The following is an 18,692-nucleotide window of genomic DNA, read 5'->3' on the forward strand; positions in this document are numbered from 1 at the left end:
AATAACTATATATCCTTTTTTATTTTGTCCAAATTTTTATCATTATTTACATTGTTTCTTTCTTTATTTTTTTTCGGACTATTGTCCTAATCAACATTGTTGCTTATGTTGTATATTGCTGCCGTTCCGAAAAAGAAAAAAACATTTAAGCATTTGTGCTTCAATAAAATATACTCTGATGAACATGTTACACTTGTGCTCCCTCAAAATAACTAACATGACAAACAGCAAAATCCCACCCCTTATTGTAGAGGTCTCCAAATACCAGAAAGCTTTCTACTCAAATAGCTTATTTCCTCAAGCAGCTTGTCTTTAGAATTTCCTTCCAGTTTCTGTTACTGTATCAACATGCAAAAATTTAAATGTAATGTGAGCAAATATCTTGCTGCACAATTCCCTACTTAGAATTCCCCTATAAATCTGGCCTTTAATTTTCAGTAGCCCTATTTTATCTCATTGGCAATGTGCCTTGTTTGAGGTGAATAAATGAAAAAGAAATTATATATTTGTGGCCTGGCAATGCCACAGGTGAAACAACCGAAGCATAATAGTTTTATTCAAATTAAATTAACGCTTCTATAATAGAACTCACAACCCTCGTGTAGCCAACGCACAGTTCCCAACATTTTAAAATGCAACCATTGAGAGACAACGTGCGGATCTTTACTACTGACTTTTCTTTCTCCAACTTTGCAACATGACAAGAAAGAAAAAGAAAGAAAAAAAAATACTGAGAATGAAGTTTGATTCTGAAATATATTTAAATTATAAATTTCAAACAAGTAAAATATTTGTTTATTTTCATAATATTGCATGTTAATTTGGCTCTTCAAGTCCTTTCTTATTTCTTATGAGGCAATTCATTTGCTGAATCATAAATTAATACCAAATTCTACATTTGACTATCAACTGACTTTTTTGCACTTGTGTAGATGTTGCCCATTTCATTAGTTTGTTCTAAGTTTAAAATAATAATAAATATGTATTCTTTTTTATTTACAGAGATATATTCACTGGTCTCCGTGGTCCACCTAAAGGATTGTTACTTTTTGGCCCCCCTGGAACAGGAAAAACCTTAATTGGTAGTGATAACTTTTATCAAATATTTGTTTTTTTTATTTTATTCAATTTTCACCTCAAACAAGGCACTGTGCCACTTTCAAGTAGAGGGCTACTATCGGGGACATAAGTTTCAGGGGTTTTATGAAGGGAGATGAGTAGCAAGATGTCTGTTCACATTACACTTGAACTTCTGCATGTCAGTACAGTTGGGAAAGCAGAATCGCGGAAGGGATTTCCAAAGTCTAGCAGTTCTGGGGAAGAGACTATTGGAGTAGAAGGCTTTCATACACCTAGGGATCTCTACTGTGAAGAGGTAGGATTTAGCTGCTTGTCGGGTTTGTCGGGGGTATTCACGTTGGGGTGGGGGGTACAAGTGCTTATAGGTCGTCAGAGCGTTCACCATTAAAGTATTTGTAGAACAGGCAGAAGGATGTAACATTTCATTGATGGGACATAGGCTGAAGCCTAGATGACAGTTCAGGACCCCTCAGGTTGGTGACTCTCTTTTGAACTCTGGTCAGGAGTGAGAGACAAGTAGCAGATGCACCAGCTCAAATGTGACGACAGTACTTCATACATGGGCGAATGGTAGCCTTATAGAGATACAGGATACTTTCAGGCATAAGTAGTTTTCTAGCATGGTAGAGAGAGCCCACCTTCTTCGCAGCAGCCTTGGTAATGCTGTCAATGTATCAATTCCAGTTCATATTCCCTGTAAACGTTAGACCGAGTCTTCAACTGAATATTTCCATATCGCTTTGATTGGTGAGGCAACATTCAGTAGCTTTGAGAAGTATTGAATAGTCGAAGAGTTACAATTACTCCTGGATACACTGTAATCAGGAGTAATAGTCAAGCTCTCCTCTGTGAGTTAAGTAAAATTAGTATTGGGTATGACATAAAACATAATTATTTAAAGTAAGCACCATGAATTGTATATATTAAGAAGTTCAAGCAAAAACAAAAATCTTTTAATAAAATGACTGAATTAAATAACCTAAAAATGGTTAACAAGCACAAAAACAAACCTTTTTGTATTGACTACATATTTGTATTATTTCCATTGTTATTGTCATGTTGGTTATCATTTTCACATTTCCACTGATGTGCATCTTTTTGAAAATCGGAAACCTATACTGTTTTGAACTGGATCCTTTAGATAAGATGTGTTCTGTATAATTTATGTAGAGTAATGCTAAGAGTAAGACCCATGTCAATGACTTCTTTAGTTGTGATCATTTTAAGGTAAAGTTTGGTGTCCAAGGTTTGGTATTGATTCTTTGCAGATCATTATTCTTGAGTCATTATCCAGAGAATTCTGTACAGGATACTCATGGAACTGTTCTTTGCCAATAATTTGTTAATTGTTGCTGAGGAAGTTGTAAAAAACCAGCATGAAGTTATGTCTAATGATGTGTATTATTGGTTCAATAACCACTCAAAAATGATCAACGTACAAAGTATAACCTTTAACACATTTATTTGAACAACATATTAAATGGTAGTGTAGAAGCCGTTGGATGCATGATGATCTAATCTCTGTAGCAGGTGTGATAATCCTGAACCTGAACCAAGCAGTAGAAGTAGCCTTAACTTGCCTCATCTCTGTCATAAAAGGTTTTGTCTTTACCTGGCGTATAGTTTGAAAATTAAGGAAATGTCAAAATTATAGGATCATAGTTAGGATTGAACTCACAATCTATCCTAAAGAGAATGACTGGTTATTGCACTACAATAGGCAAATCAATGTAAAACCAAAAAAAGCTGAACCAACAAATTATCTGTAATGTCATTGATTAAAAAGAATTAACTGAAATTATTTAATGTTTGAAATTGGCTGACTTGGAAAAGTAAAGAGGGAAGCAGAAAGGATTGAAGTAAAAAAACAAAAAAGACAATGTCCAGTGATGGTGAGTTGCATTATTTTTTAACATGCTATGGTCGTTGGCATTTTGGCTAGTATCAAAGTGTAGTATCTGTCTTGATGCTGCATTTGGTCTATTCTAGCTTCAGTCAGCAAAAAGGGTGTTCCTTCTAGATTGAGGCAATTTTCATTTTTGTTCCAGTCCAAAAGTTTTCTTTTTGGGGAGCTGGATTTTCACCATATTAAAAACAGATCTTGTGTTTAATTTAGTCCCTGTATATTGGCTGTGTTTGAACTGAGTTTCAACTCTTTTTCAATCTCCTATATAAAATTATTGATTCCCATATTATATTTTATTTTGTGCTAGGTTTACTTAGGAGGTTAATGTCACCCAATGTTTGTGTTGCTTCTCCGAGATCTCTTACTTCCACTGTTTCTTTGTTTATAATTTTTACTTGGTTTTACAAAGGTAAATGCTTTCCCAAATAATCTCAATAATTGATCCTCATCTCAAAATGCCAAATAGATATTGTTAATAATCATTTTTTTTTCTTTTTGAATTATTACATTTCTCCCAATTTTTCTAATTTTTAATTGTTAGATCTCTCTAATTCTTTTAATATAAAGATTGCACTTGTTACACAAATCCTGTTGTTCAGTGCAACTTCATGCTTTTTATTCTTCTCTTTGACAGGCAAGTGTATTGCTAGCCAATCAAAATCAACATTCTTCAGTATAAGCGCTTCATCATTGACATCAAAATGGGTGAGGTCATTTTTGTACATCAACGATTTAAAGTCTTGCATATATATCATATATAGTTATGATCAATTTATCTTTTTTTTTTTTAATGCTGAAAATGATTTTTCTTTTAATATCGCAAAGATGCATGTTTCTACCAAAGGTTGTATGGTGTGATTTCAATGAATAGAAAATGAAGGACCTTTTTATACACAAATGCATATGACAGAAAAAGACAGGTGGGAAACATATTGAGATTGACAATATAACAACTAATTATCTTTTTTTTTTCTCTTCTTTAATCTCTTTCTTTCACATTTTTTTCTCTCTCGCACGCTCTTCATCTTTCTCTCTCTCTCTCCCTCTTTCTTTCTCGCTATCGGTCTATCTTTCTCACTGTCAATCTATCATTCAAATAATTGCTATATAAAAAGTGGAAGTTAAAAATCTGGTATGTCATCGTGCATTTATAATTTTTTAAAAATCTTATTCATTCCAAACAAGGCATATTGCCACTTGAACATAAGGGGCTACTATAAGTTAAAAAATTTTGTACTCCAGCATTGGGTGAAACTCTCTGGCATATTCACATAATCAATCAAATAATTGGCTTTTCAATCTATCTATAAATTCAAAAAAGTAAAGATAAAAATTATTAAAAAAAAATAAGTAATAACAAACAAAATTGTCAGTTAATATGAAAAGTAAGACTTTTTTAAATGTTGAAATAATTTGTATCGGTATTTAAAATTCTATTGAAAAAAATAATAGATTAATATTCCATTTATTTTTTAACATTAATTTCAGTTTTGGATTTTTCTAAAACAGCAAGGGAGAGAACTCGATCATTTTATTGTCATAAATTTTTAAATTTATCTTTTGTTTTTTAATCATAACAATAAAATTTAAACTTTATCTTTTTATATATTGCTGCAGTTTAATGAATGCTTGTACATACCTAATTTTTGTTATATTAAGTGTTACATCTCGTTTTAAACTTTAATAAACTTTCTTTTCAATCATCCATAACGTCCTAGTAGTTAGCACTGCTTGTTTCATTTTCTTTTCTCACAGATAAAAAACTTGATTATAAGTATTTAACTATATGAAAAGAAGTATGCCCTCTTCTTCAGTATATTGATATTGTGACATTATTGAATGTTCTATAATATGTCTAATTCTGTAATGTCCATCTTTTTCTTTCTGGCATCTTTCAGGTGGGTGAAGGTGAAAAGACTGTCCGTGCTTTATTTACAATTGCTCGATGTCATCAACCAACTGTTATTTTCATTGATGAAATTGACTCGTTACTGTCACAGCGCAGTGATAATGAACATGAATCCTCTCGAAGAATAAAAACTGAGTTTCTTGTTCAATTGGTAAATCAGCTAATTTCTTTTTTTTTTTCCTATTCCTTTAACTTAAGTTTATTTCTTCTTTTTTTTATTATTTGCTTTGAAAACTTAATTGAAAGGTCTTGAAATGAACAAGGATCATTGTATACTTCTGCTCTCAGTTCTGATTCCCTATATTATCATTTTTATTTTTATTTCCAATAATTTTTAATTCTAATTGCTTCAAGGTGAAATAAGTTTAAATTTTATTTAATATTTTCACCAACACAGATTTACATATAATTTTATTATCTTTTTCATTTGTCCTAGTGTGTCATACCTGATTTGTAATTTTGTCCATACCTCTACAAAGGGAGTTTTTATGTCCAATTCTGCCATAAGTCAGACAAATTTTGTGCAGTATGGACAGTCTTTATCTCAATTCAGGGCTCCGCATCAGTAACATGAACTTAGTGGTGACTTATTTTGATTTTCAGTGAATTGTCTTTTCTGTGTGTGTAAGGAGGGGGGGGGGGAATAATGTCCTTTCTTTTTTATTTTCTCTGGGGAATAGTGTTTTGACATTTTATGTATTTTTCTTACGTATGCGATGCTAGATTTTTTCAATGTTCTCTAAATCCTTTTTAGCACTAATCACTTATTGGCAGTTTTCTGCCAACTTTTGTGTCAGGTTTGGTTCGCTTTCTAATTTAGTTAAAACTGCATCAAATTTTAGTCTTTTGCCAGTACTAATCTTTGTACAAATATCAGTTATTCGAAATCATCGCTTTTTGTAAAGAGTTTTACAGTTTCAGAAAAAGTTAAATCACAAATCTGAAGCATGAATAAAATTGTCAATAACGTTCCAGACAATGTTTTGTGAGAATGCTATGTTGCTTTCAGTGACTTGGTTTTTATATGTTAAAGTTTGTAATTATAAGTCTGTTTTCTCTTGTTGTTCCAATAGCAATTTTTGAAATATATAGTATTATGCACACACTTTGGATGCACCACATGTTTATTTGTTGCTAGATTTCTTAAAAAACAAAAAATTGCTGATATCTTATTCCCTAAATCATGAATACAGCATAAATCCAATATGGATGAATATCTAGAAAGAACAATTTTACATAAGAATGCCAATTCTATGTAAATCGCTCTTAAACTAGAAAAACTGAAGAAATTAATGAATTTCTTGTTTTGAATTGGTCCATGATTTCCAGTATTTTTTCATTTAATGTCAATTTTGAACTCTAAATGTAAGCTTTAAATTCTTATAACTTTTGAATAGGGAATACTTGTATAATTAAGACAGTTTTGAATTCTAATCACGGAGCTCTTTATAACCAATGTGGTTGAATAACAAGCATCTAAAATATAAAAAAATCATCTGGGACTGTTAGAATTGTTTGACTTGCTATTTATTTTCTCACTTCCCCTCACTACTTGAAATGGTTTGCTTAGGGGGCTAGAAAAAAAAAAGTTTTACTTGCTAACTTTTTCATAATACATAAATACAAGTGCATCCTTATTATAGAGTGGAAGATATTGATTTCTCTAAATATGATATAAAAGAGCCTGGCTATGTTTTCTGATTATCCTCTTCAACAGTTATGTTAGCAGATAATAAAAATACCAAAAAATTATCGCCAAGTTCAAATTCACAAAGCTTTTGTCCTGGGATAAATATGTATGGACAAAAAGAGGGATCTAAAAATAATACCTTTACAGATTTCTAGTTCAAGTAGGTGAAGTTACCTCCCCTGAATTAGGTTGGACATAGTAATGTGTGGCAAAACAGGTAGACAGTTGAACAGTTAGTCTATAATGATGGATGCAATTTTGATCCATCAAGTTTCATTTCTATCAGTTTTTAATGTGAATGTTTGTGTGTGTGTGTAAAAAGAAAGAGAATGTTCAAGATGTGGGTAGACGTCAATGAGATGGTTCTTTTGCTTGTGTAGAGATTTTGTTCATTTTAATATTGTATTTATGTAACGCAATACGAATAATATATTTGGCTCTGAAAGTCATTCAATAAAATGCTCATTATGCCAAGCCAATTCATACACACACGTACATGGCCCCTATATATATATATATATATATATATATATATATATTATTTTTAAAATATAATTATAAATATATTAATTATATTTTAATTATAATATATATACCTCTCCCCATGTGGTGTTACCAAATTGGTTAAAGGGAAAATTATTCCTAACTCGCATTTAGGTAAAAATGCACTTTCATAAATAATTGAATCCATTCAAAAAATATCGCTAAAACAAACAACATCTATATATATATATATATATATATATATATATATATATATATATATATATATATATATATATATATATATAGATGTGCACAACAAGAAAACAAATGAACACATATCTAAAGAAATGGCAGAAACACTAGAGGATGACCTCCAATCTGTAGTGAAATGGGGACAAAAATGGATGGTCACATTCAATGCTGCCAAGACTAAACTTGTTTCCTTCAATAATTACAAGAATCCTTTTCTACCACCAATAGCAATTGCCAATGACTCTTTATCTGAAAGTACATCTTTCAAACGCCTTGGCCTAACGTTTACAGGAAACACGAGTTGGAACAATTACGTTGAGAGCATTACCAAGACCGCTGCGAAGAAGGTGGGCTCTCTCTACTGTGCTAGAAAACTACTAACACCCGAAAGTATCCTGTACCTCTATAAGGCCACCATTCGCCCATGTAGGGAGTATTGTTGTCATATTTAGGCTGGTGCGTCTGCTAATAGTCTCTCGCTCCTAGACAAGGTTCAAAAGAGAGTCGCAAATCTGATAGGTCCTGAACTATCATCTAAGCTTCAGCTCCTGTCCCACAAGTAATTTAATAGTGAATGCTCTGGCGATCTACAAGCACTTGTGACCCCACGCTGTAAACACCCTCGACAAACCAGACAGGCAGCTAAATCGCACCCCCACACAGTAGAGATCCCTAGATGTAAAAGAGCTTTCTACTCAAGTAGTTTCTTCCCCAGAACCGTTAGACTTTGGAATTCCATTCCAGGTCCCTGCTTCTCCAACTGTACTGGCATGCAGAAGTTTAAGTGTAACGTGAACCGACATCTTGTTGACCAACTCCCTACATAGTACCCCAGTAGCTGTTGCCCTTGATAGTAGCCCCCTACACCAAAGTGGCAATGTGCCTTGTTTGGGGTAAAAATGTAATAAAAAAATAACTACTTATTTAATCACATAAATTAATATACGAAAGTATAATTTTATGCGTAAACTTTAAGTATTGTCTTCAACAGTGCTCAATACATATGTAGAGCTAGGTAGTCAGTTATAAAATATATATGGCGATTAAGCTACACATAATATTCCGTGTTTCATCCACGCTAGAATTCATCAGGCTTATGCGAGAATTTTGTTGTTGTCTCATGTTTTTATATACGCACCTTCTATTGAGTTTTTAGTTAGCCAATCAGCTATTTAGCATAGATATCTAGTGTCCTAACCTATTTTAAATGTAGGTTAAATGTTTTTTTTTTTTTATATATGCTAGTTTATATATATATATATAATCTTCTATCCCTCGATATCCAAAGAACTTTTCAACATTGCCCTAGAATTTGCCGAGGCATACATTGATATGTCCTCGGAAGAAATCAACATCATTAAAAAATGTAGAAAATCAGTTCTAGTAAATAACAATAACCAATGGATAAAAACTAAAATAACAAATTCGTTTGATTTGGCGATGGGGCCCCTGGATTCTGCAGAGGCATCAGATCTTGTGGGATTATTCATTCTATATACCCTCACAAGCATATTTGATACTACGGATATCAGCCTATATAGAGATGATGGACTAGCTATAATGAAAGACTCCAACAAAGTCAAGGGAGATAACTTTTAAAAAATCATACACAAGGAAATTAAAAAATTAGGCCTAAAGGTAGACGTATTAGTTAACATAAAAATAACAAACTTCCTGGACATCACATTAAATTTAGATAAAAACACATATGAACCCTACTTAAAAGATAACGATAATCCAATATACATAAACCCTAAGTCCAATCACCCACCATCAATTATAAAACAGATTCCTAACTCGATCGTAAGTAGACTCAGCAATAACTCAAGCGATGAAAATGTATTTAACAGGTCAACCAATATCTATGAAACAGCCCTAAAAAATAGTGGATACAAAAATATTGATATCAAATACAAGCAACAAAACATCAATAACTATAATAAAATTAAAAATAAAAAAAGAAATATGATCTGGTATACAGCGCCATACAATCAAATGTTAAAAACAAAACTTGGCAAGAAATTTCTAAATCTTATCGAAAAGCACTTTCCCGCAACCAATCCCTTACACAAAATTTTCAATAAAAATAACTTAAAGTTATCGTACAGCTGCTGCGGAAATTTAGAGATGATAATTAAAGCACATAATAACAAAATATTAAATAAAAGCAATGTAAACAACAACAAAATAAACAATAAAAAAAGTGGACACCATGAAAAAAATAAAACTAACACAAAAGACACATATGTAACTAGTAGAAATAATAATAATAATAAACCAACCCTGGACAACGACAACCATACTAGAAATAAAAAATACTAATAACAAGATAAATGCAATTGTAGATATCGTACACTTTGCCCACTTCAAAATAAATGTCTAACCAAAAGCATAGTTTATCATGCGAAAATATTTGCAAAAGAAAACCCGAATGACAAGAAATATTACGTAGACATGACTTCCTTAGATTTCAAAACTCGATATTATGACCACAAAAGTACATTCAATAATAAAAAACACTGTATGAAAACAACTCTAGCAAACAAATACTGGGAACTCAAAGAAAACGGACATTCGCCGGTAGTCGAATGGAAAATAGTAAGACAAGCAAACACATGTAGAGACCTAGATGATCCATGTAGATTATGCCTTCATGTAAAATTTGCTATCCTATACTTTAAAGAACCCCAACATCTATTAAACTGTAGGAGAGAAATAGCAAACAACTATGTTCACAGGATAAAATTTACTCTAGAATAGAGATACAAAATAATTTTAAAACTAACAATAACAGTAGAAAATAAACAAATAAAAAAATAATAAATAAACATGCATATACATAAACTATCACAGACATACACACACACACACACACACACACACATAACTATAATATAAAAAAACAGTTAACCTAGATTTAAAATAGGTTAGGACACGAGATATCTACGCTAAATAGCACACACAATGGTACGGGTCAACTGGAGGCTAACTGGGCTTTTGTCCTGTAAGTGCCTGCTCATTGTCTGATTAGGAAGGGTGCAGTGAAAACTGGAAAGCTGATTGGCTAACTAAAAACTCAATAGAAGGTGCGTATATAAAAACGCAAGGCAACCACAAAATTCTCTCATAAGCCTGATGAATCCTAGCGTGGATGAAACACGGAATATTATGTGTAGCTTAATTGCCATATATATTTTATAACTGACATATATATATATATATATTTGTGAAAGCTTAATTTTGAAGATTTGTATGTTTGTGTAGAAATATATTAAGAGCGAGGCATACATTTTATTTTTAAATGTAAAAAACAATTATTCTTTCTTGTTCATTTATTCTTTATAGGATGGCGCCACAACAGAATCTGAGGAAAGGTTATTAATTATTGGCGCTACAAACCGGTAATAATACATTTATTTTTTAATTGTAACATTGCAATGCTGGTATGATTTTAATTAATAATATACAATAAACTGATGTATATTAATTATTTCTAATTCTTTATTGCTATTAATGCATTTTATATCTTTAAAACTGTGAACAGGGGTAGAAGTCATTAAATACAGATGTGCTAATGGAAAATTTTAACTATGTGATAAAACTGATTTATGTTTTTAATTAAAACTCTACTCGATAATGTTCCATAATTTTTTGTGTAGATACGTACTTTTGCTTATATGTAAGTATATGAAAACGTAATAATGTAATTTGGCCCAAACAATTAACAGTGCAGTTAAGAAAGAAAAAAATAAAGATCCAAGCAGGAAATTTTTTTTGGCATTGTTGCATATGTACATCTGTTATGTTTTTGCCAGTTGTTCAAAATGCGTTTGTTAATATCTACTTTTGTCACTGGTACAATTGACACACTGACAGCAAACTAAAAGTCATAACAATTGATCTATGAAAAATATATTGCTTTTATTTCACACCGGCAAATCAGCTTTTGATTATAAATTATTAAAGGTGTTTTGACGTTTCTAAAGGCACATGAAGTGGCGCATGGTTAGGCAGTTATCAGGTGGTGAAGAAATGGTGACGAACCTTGCTCTCTTTCTGAGTAACTGACTGACTTATTCTGTGTGACAATTTTATTTATAAAAATATTCTTTTCCTATTGGAATGTTTAATATTTCCTTTATCTATTGTATCAACCTTTGACCCATATCCTCATATATTTCTGGGGCAAATTATGCATAGTGGAAAGTCCTACATTCTTCACATTAAATCCATTTGTGTGCAGCCCATCAAATGTTTTTTCTTCCCGGGGTTGCCTGCCGATATACATTTATTTAAGTTTATTGTCACACATTGTCTGGTTACCAAACATGTTGAATATAAAGAATAAAATTTAGAAAAGGTATGTATCCCCTCATGTCATCCATTCTATTGGTTAAACAGTACAACTTCTGTTCTAACAATTTAGATATAAAAGTAAAACATTTGTTTAAAAAAATGGTTCCTCAGCATTCATTTACTTTTAGTTAAATCTGCTATTACACATGCAAACAAACAAATATGTTTATGTATTATTAGTGTCGACTCGCTGGACCTTTATTTATCTATTGTAAGGATTTAAATCTAAAAATAAATGGCCTCTTTCTTAGTAGAAAACTAATTATCACTAAAATATATTTTAAATAAATAAAACAGATTTCGTTTTTAAACAAATGATACCAAATTTTGTCTTAATTTTTTTTGGAACAATTTTTTTTTTTTTTTTACAAAGAAGTCAGAACTTATCAAGGATAAAGTCAACATTTTTGCTCATCAGTAAAGCAGATAATCATCAATTAGGTTTTTATATTTCATTATTATCGATTGGACAATCTCATTGTTTTAAATAGGTGTGAAAGGTGAGGACATATAACAAATAAGTTCCAATCCTGACATGGACACAAATAAAAAAAAAAATACATATGATTTTTATAAAGTACTAGTGGGGGTGCCCAACGCTGCCCGGAGTATTTGAATGTGTGTCTTGAGAGAAAAGAGAAAAAAAAAAAAGAAGTGTTAGTAGGCAGGCTCGAACGTGTGATGCAAAGGCGGAAAAGAAAGTGAAAGAAAACCTGAACTCTTACTGCTACTCCATGATGCAACAGGAAGTGAAAAGTGTTCAAATTTAGCGATGTCAATCAAAAAGTTGTCAACTCAATGATAATTAAGTTGAGAATCATAGGAATCGGCGCAGAAATGAAAGTGGCTATTAAACCTGGCCTGGGGCCAGTGAAGCTTTCCGCTTTCTCTTGTATTTATTTGCTTCCCAACGAGGTCGTTCCCTCAAAAAAGAGGAACTCTGGCAGCATCAAAATGAATAGCAATTGTCTGATATGAACGGTTTCCCCGATATTGATCAAAGCTAACTGCTTTCAAGACATCCCAGCACAAAAAGCCAGGTGCCTCCAATTAAGTTCGCTTTATATATACAAAAAAGATTAACAAACACGCGAAAAGCTGGAATAGCATAAATTTTATAAAAGTTGATGTAAATAAATGTAGATGTGACATCTGTTCACAAATCGTAGATATTATAATCTAGGGAGTATATAAAAACGTTCTAAAAAAATAGTAACGTGGTCGAGATCTCCCACAAAAGCCTTTCTTGGACATACAAAAGCGTGCACACCACTTTTGCTTTTTATATTGTAACAAGAGACGTAGTATTAATTTTGACCTTGAATGGACTGGGTACAGAACCTAGGGTCATTCAGGTTGTCCCCATCCCTAAAAATAGAATTAGGAAAGGTTAGGAAGAAGAAGAAAAGAAAGGAAAGAAAAAGAGGTCTAAGAGATATACACTCCCTTATGAATATAAAAGGCTGGGAGTAACAGCCTAAAGTGAGTGAGAAAGAGTGAGCTAGTAGCTTCCACAGGCAGCCTTTCTCCCCGGCGGATTTGTTCAAAGGCGTCGTAAGAACTTTAACCTCAACCCACTATCACCAGAATCCACCTACTACCCAACTTGGTCATCCCTATTAATACGACGGAGGGTAAAGTATTTTTGTTTATCATTTGACCAAACGTATTGAATATCATATTATGTATTAAGTTCCGAGAATAGATTATTGCTGTGCCTAGTTTTCCCCACTATAATTACCTTCCTCTTGTTACCCTTTTTCCCTCATATTTTAATATTGTGTTCATCCCCTTTTGTCCTGTTTAAATACTACTTGCATAAATATTTCTGTCAGCCTATCTTGTTTTGGTATGTTTTGTGTCTTTAATAAATTCCCTATTTTTATATAAAATATCTGCTTCTTGTATTTTTATAACTCTCCCTCAAAACCTTTTTCCCTACTCTTGCTTACGATAACAAATACTGTGTTACGGCGTTGTGATTAGCCACCGCACCCGTAACAATATATATAGATTAACATTTAAATTTGAGCCAATCAAATTATTAACTTAACAATCAGTTATTTAAAGAGAACTATTGTTGCAAATTATCAAATTAATGGAAAAATCTGAATTTAATGTTGTGATAAAGCATTGCTTTCTGATTGGGGATGAATACAGTTGATGCAAAACAATGGCTTCATAAGTGTTATTCAAACTTTGTTTCATTGAAAACAATGGTTAAGAAGTGGTATGCTAACTTTAAATGTGGTTATAGAGACACAAATGATGTTGAATGTTTGAATCACCCAAATTCAGAAGTTTTCTCTGAAAGCATTAAAAACAACCCACAAACTCGTTTTGGCCGATTATAAATTAAAATTATGTGAGAAAGCAAAAGAGTTTAAGATATCAGCACGCAATGTATTCATCATTTTGAATGAACATTAATCAGTGAGAAAGCCACGTTAAAAGTGGCTCACAATTAATTAAAAAAAAAAAAAATGACATGTTAACAATTCAGAGCGTTGTTTGCAATTGCTTCGACGTAAAAAAAAGAAGCTTTCATGTCAATATATGACAGCATATGAAACATAGATCTAGCACTTTGAAGTGCATAGTCAAATCATTAGTCAACTGAGTGGACAGCAGCAAATAAAAGCGATTAAAAACATAAACACTTGCAAACTTTTAGTCTACTTATTTTTAAATCCACATAGTATTAGTTTTGTTGATTACCTTGAGAAAGAGATTGATTATTAAGAGCAAATATTTTGCATTATTATTGCATTAAAGGAAGTAATATCAAGAAATGGTCACAAATGAAGAAGAAAAAGTGCATTTTCAGCAAGACAATGCACAGTTACAAGTCACTTGTAATAATGGTTAAACTATATGAATTGTGTTAAGATTTTTGTTCCTTAGAAGCGCTGGTTGAGTTTAAATAAAATAAAATATGCATTATATTCAAACTCAACCAGCGCTTCTAAAGAACAAAAATCTTAACGTGAATTCCGCATGACCAAATACGCCATTCCGAGATTTAAAAAAAAACTACCGTAAAAACAACAAACGGACTTATACTTGCTGATCTTCTGCTCCAATAACAACATGGCAAAAAAATAAATAAAAAAGAAAGAAAGACATACTGAAGATCGAGGTTTCCTTCAAAATATATTTATGAATTTCAATATAAATTTCAAACAAAATAAATGTCTGTTTATTTTGTAATAATGCATTGTTTTGGCTTCAAACGTATACATATTTTATATTTATATTATATTATATTTTATATGAATTGCAATTCAGTTTGTTTCCACACTCACCATATTCTTTAGATCTAGCCCCATCAATTACTGGCTCTATGCAAATTTCAAAAGAATTCAAATATTGTGATGTGGCTCAAATACGCGACTTCAGTTCACATATATTTAAGGAGAGTAAAACTGGTTGGAGTCGCTTGAAGCTCTGAGATAGAAAGCAGATATTTAATGCTTTGCTTTTCAACTCATTTACGAGTTGTTTCTACTAGACACAAACTTCTATTATTATTGTACCTAATGGAATGAATTCTATATTTTATATTGGAGTATTGTTTTCTATTCGACAATACAACATCCAGTGATTTGGCTCCAATGAAGAAGTGATATCAGAAACCCGGATGGATCTATGTTTGGATTTGAAATCAACAGTACTGACCTTGTCATATACATGAATAAATATGTATAATCTAATGAGAAGTCTGTGTCAAGTTTTGGCATCAATACATCAAAATTAATATTTCTTTCTGATTTTCCAATTCCTCCTGCTGGTCATTTTAGCGTGTTGTTCAGAATAAAAGATTGTTGTTTCTTTCTCTCTTTTCTTCCAAACTATATGTAAAATAGTCGCTTGTGCTCAACTAATTGTATATGATTGTTGATAATAGGTGTTGTTTCAACACTAAGAATCCAAAATTGTTTGATATGTGAGAACCTGACAAGCTTTAAAAACGTTAAAAAAATTATTATTTTGTGACTTTTTATTTCTTTCTCCTAATATTAATGTGTTACACAGTGAAATAAGAAAAACCAAAAAATTCTTGTTTAATGTTTTCTTACATTTTTTTTGTCACTTTTATTCCAGACCCCATGAAATAGATGAAGCTGCACGGAGACGATTTGTCAGGAGGCTGTACATCCCACTTCCAGATGCAAATGCCCGTAAACAAATTGTCCATAATTTATTAAGCAAACAGAAACATTTTCTAAATCCAGAAGAATTGGAAATTATTTGTAAAAAAACTGAAGGTTAGTTTTTTTTTGTTTTTTTTTTTTTTAATTTGTTGAAGCAGAAACATGTTTCACTGAAAAACTGTATTTCTCTGATGTATTTATTTATATACAGGTGCCCCTGCCTGGGAATATCAAAGTTTTTGCAGGCCAGAGAGCTCTTTCTCTAGGGTGCTGGCTTTTCAAATTCTATTTTCCTGACCTTGTGTCACATCTACTATGACAGGAAGATAAACATAGTAACTGTAGACAAAAAAAGAAATATATATTTACTTGAAACAAAGTGTTACAAAAATTGAATGACGTAAATAAAGGATGAACGATAAAAGGCGTATGAGTGGAATAATGTCAAAGAGAGAGGGGACAGAGAAAGAGTAGGTAAAACAGCAGACGAAAAGCAAACGATTGTTATGAAAAAAATTAATATATTTATTTGAAAATGAATAACATAAAATTTTATTTTTTTAAAAGTTAGCATTATTTATCTCCATAGGGAAATGATGTAAGACAAAGTTCAGAAAGTGAGATTTGAAGAGACCACGCTTTGGAGTAAAAGCACTCTGGCCTGCAAAATACACTTAAATATGATATTTTGATTTATGCAGATTTCATATTTATTTAGCAGGGAGACCTGATATTGCCCAGGATTGAATGATGATTAATGAATGTTTCATACTCGCATATTTTTATTGTCATCGAAATGCACTTGTGATGTTAGGTTGTGTAAGGTGTTGACTTTCGTCAAAATCACCTGTTCCTTCTTTCAGCAGATTATTTTGATTATCAATACTTGTCGAAGCCATTCCAATACAAAACCTATCTAAGAACATTGCCAGGCACATTTCATGTGGAATTTCATATAAATCGGCCCATTTTTATTTTTTTTATATTGATACGAAGAGGAAGTAGCAGGTATTAGTCCTCTACAAAATAAAAAAAAAGTACTCCCGCTACTACTTTTTCACAGCATGAAAGTTTTTTCTTTTTTTTGGGTTTTTTTTTTATTAAATGCCATGTTTCTTACCACAGTAAATAGAAATACTGATATCAGTTGAAGAAATAAAATAATTTGAATTTAATTTTTCAATGTTTATCATCTGAAATACAAATGAAATTATTTGTTTGAATGATTCAAATTTGATTTAAAATCAAGCAAATGTTATTGTCAGAATATTAAAAATCCAATTATTATCTTTAGGTTGAACTAGTGTACTAAAAAAAATTTCTAATAGGGAACAAATTTCAGCAGCAACAATGGCATCATCCTCATCATGATGCTGTCATGTGTAGGACAGCTTTTAGAAATTGACTTTAAAGGTAACCTATCTCTGACCAGGTCTTTATCCCTCTTTCTCTCATATTTTCCTTATATTTCTCTATAGGATGAACCTGCTATTTCAATTGTTCTGCATCTTTAAATGCAGAAACTTCCATCCACTCTTTTGTCAGAAAATAATAAACTTAAGTTTTAATATAAATTATTTTAAAAATAAAATCAATGAATCCAAAAATAATAGTAGTAAAAAAAAAATGGAATTATACTTTTAAATATATATGATGAAATATTTCGGAGAATTTGATTTATATATTCGCATTATATATTCTGTGAGATTTCTTTTAAAGTTGACGTGAGATTATTGATTAAAAAAGAACTGCTTAAAAATTGCATAATAAATAAAATTAATCCATTTTTTTTTTTTAAAAGGTTATTCAGGTGCAGATATGAACAATTTATGCCGAGAATCTGCGTTAGGACCAATCAGGTCTTTACCTTTTGGTGATATTGAAAACATCTCTGCTGATGAGGTAAATATGTTATTTAATGTCTATGTTCAATCACTCTCCTATTAAGAAAGCAGCTTATGTGTTTTTAAATGGCAACTTCCTGCAACAGTATTGAAACATGCAAATAGCACTGGGCTGTACTTAGAGATAAGAAGAACTGAACTTGCACCCTAAACATCTTTCTTATAATTAAACCTGGACACAATACAGCAATTCACGAAATATATGATCACAGACTGGCTACTGAAGCTAGCTATGAACAAGAGTACTGCTATGGATTTTTAGTAGAAAAAATTCAGCGATTACATACTCCCTCCACAACATTAATATCAAGAAGTTTTCTTGCAGACATAACCTCAATATCAGCTGCAGTTTGCATTAGACAAAGCTCATCTCTAAAATTCTCAAGGTCAAAGGTGTCTTTGAATCACTTAACAAAACTTTTGTTAGCCACTCTCCAGCCATGGTGCGACAACACTTAGAATTTGCATCATCAGTCTGGAACTCTTGTTTTGTTCAAAACATTGACTTAAGAGATGTGTAACTAAGTTATACCCTCCATCAGACATCTGCCATATTCTGAACACCTTATTTTTCTGGTTTTTGATTTATTAAAGCTCTGATATCTAGCGACTAACTAAGTTAACACTCACAAAATTATTCACCATTTTATCGATGAGAATAACAACAAGGAGTACCTTTTTGATCTCCAGCTTTTATTAGCTACTAGCGAGGGGTACCCGGCGTTGCCCGGGTGTTTTTCGGGGTATGTGAAAAAAAACGAAGTGTTGACGATACGCAGTTGGAAAATAGTAAAGTGTTAAAAAAAAACAGGTGCGCGCTTTTGATTGACGTGACGGCTATAGGTATTCAGCAGTTATTTTGTGCGGGACAGTTTTGAATAAATCGGTTTGTTTGTTTTTAAAAAGCCGCTCCCTGTTTATTAGGAGGAGCGAAATGAAAACTACAGTCTGATAT

At 31.8% G+C, this 18,692-nt stretch overlaps 1 protein-coding gene across 2 annotated transcripts in view; it reads left to right on the forward strand.

Annotated features, from left to right (window-relative positions):
• The window catches only part of LOC145292041 (fidgetin-like protein 1), a 72,383-nt gene that overhangs the window by 51,419 nt on the left and 2,272 nt on the right, over window positions 1-18,692 (forward strand). For both annotated transcript variants that reach the window (XM_080138065.1, XM_080138066.1), the window contains exons 14-19: window positions 1,003-1,082; window positions 3,621-3,691; window positions 4,885-5,046; window positions 10,669-10,724; window positions 15,784-15,947; window positions 17,635-17,735. In XM_080138065.1, coding sequence (XP_079994191.1) covers window positions 1,003-1,082; window positions 3,621-3,691; window positions 4,885-5,046; window positions 10,669-10,724; window positions 15,784-15,947; window positions 17,635-17,735 — 634 coding nt within the window. The remainder of the gene's footprint in view (window positions 1-1,002; window positions 1,083-3,620; window positions 3,692-4,884; window positions 5,047-10,668; window positions 10,725-15,783; window positions 15,948-17,634; window positions 17,736-18,692) is intronic.

Source organism: Euprymna scolopes, chromosome 13, assembly GCF_053919585.1.
Source record: "Euprymna scolopes isolate OS-2025 chromosome 13, ASM5391958v1, whole genome shotgun sequence".
Taxonomy (NCBI): domain Eukaryota; kingdom Metazoa; phylum Mollusca; class Cephalopoda; order Sepiida; family Sepiolidae; genus Euprymna; species Euprymna scolopes.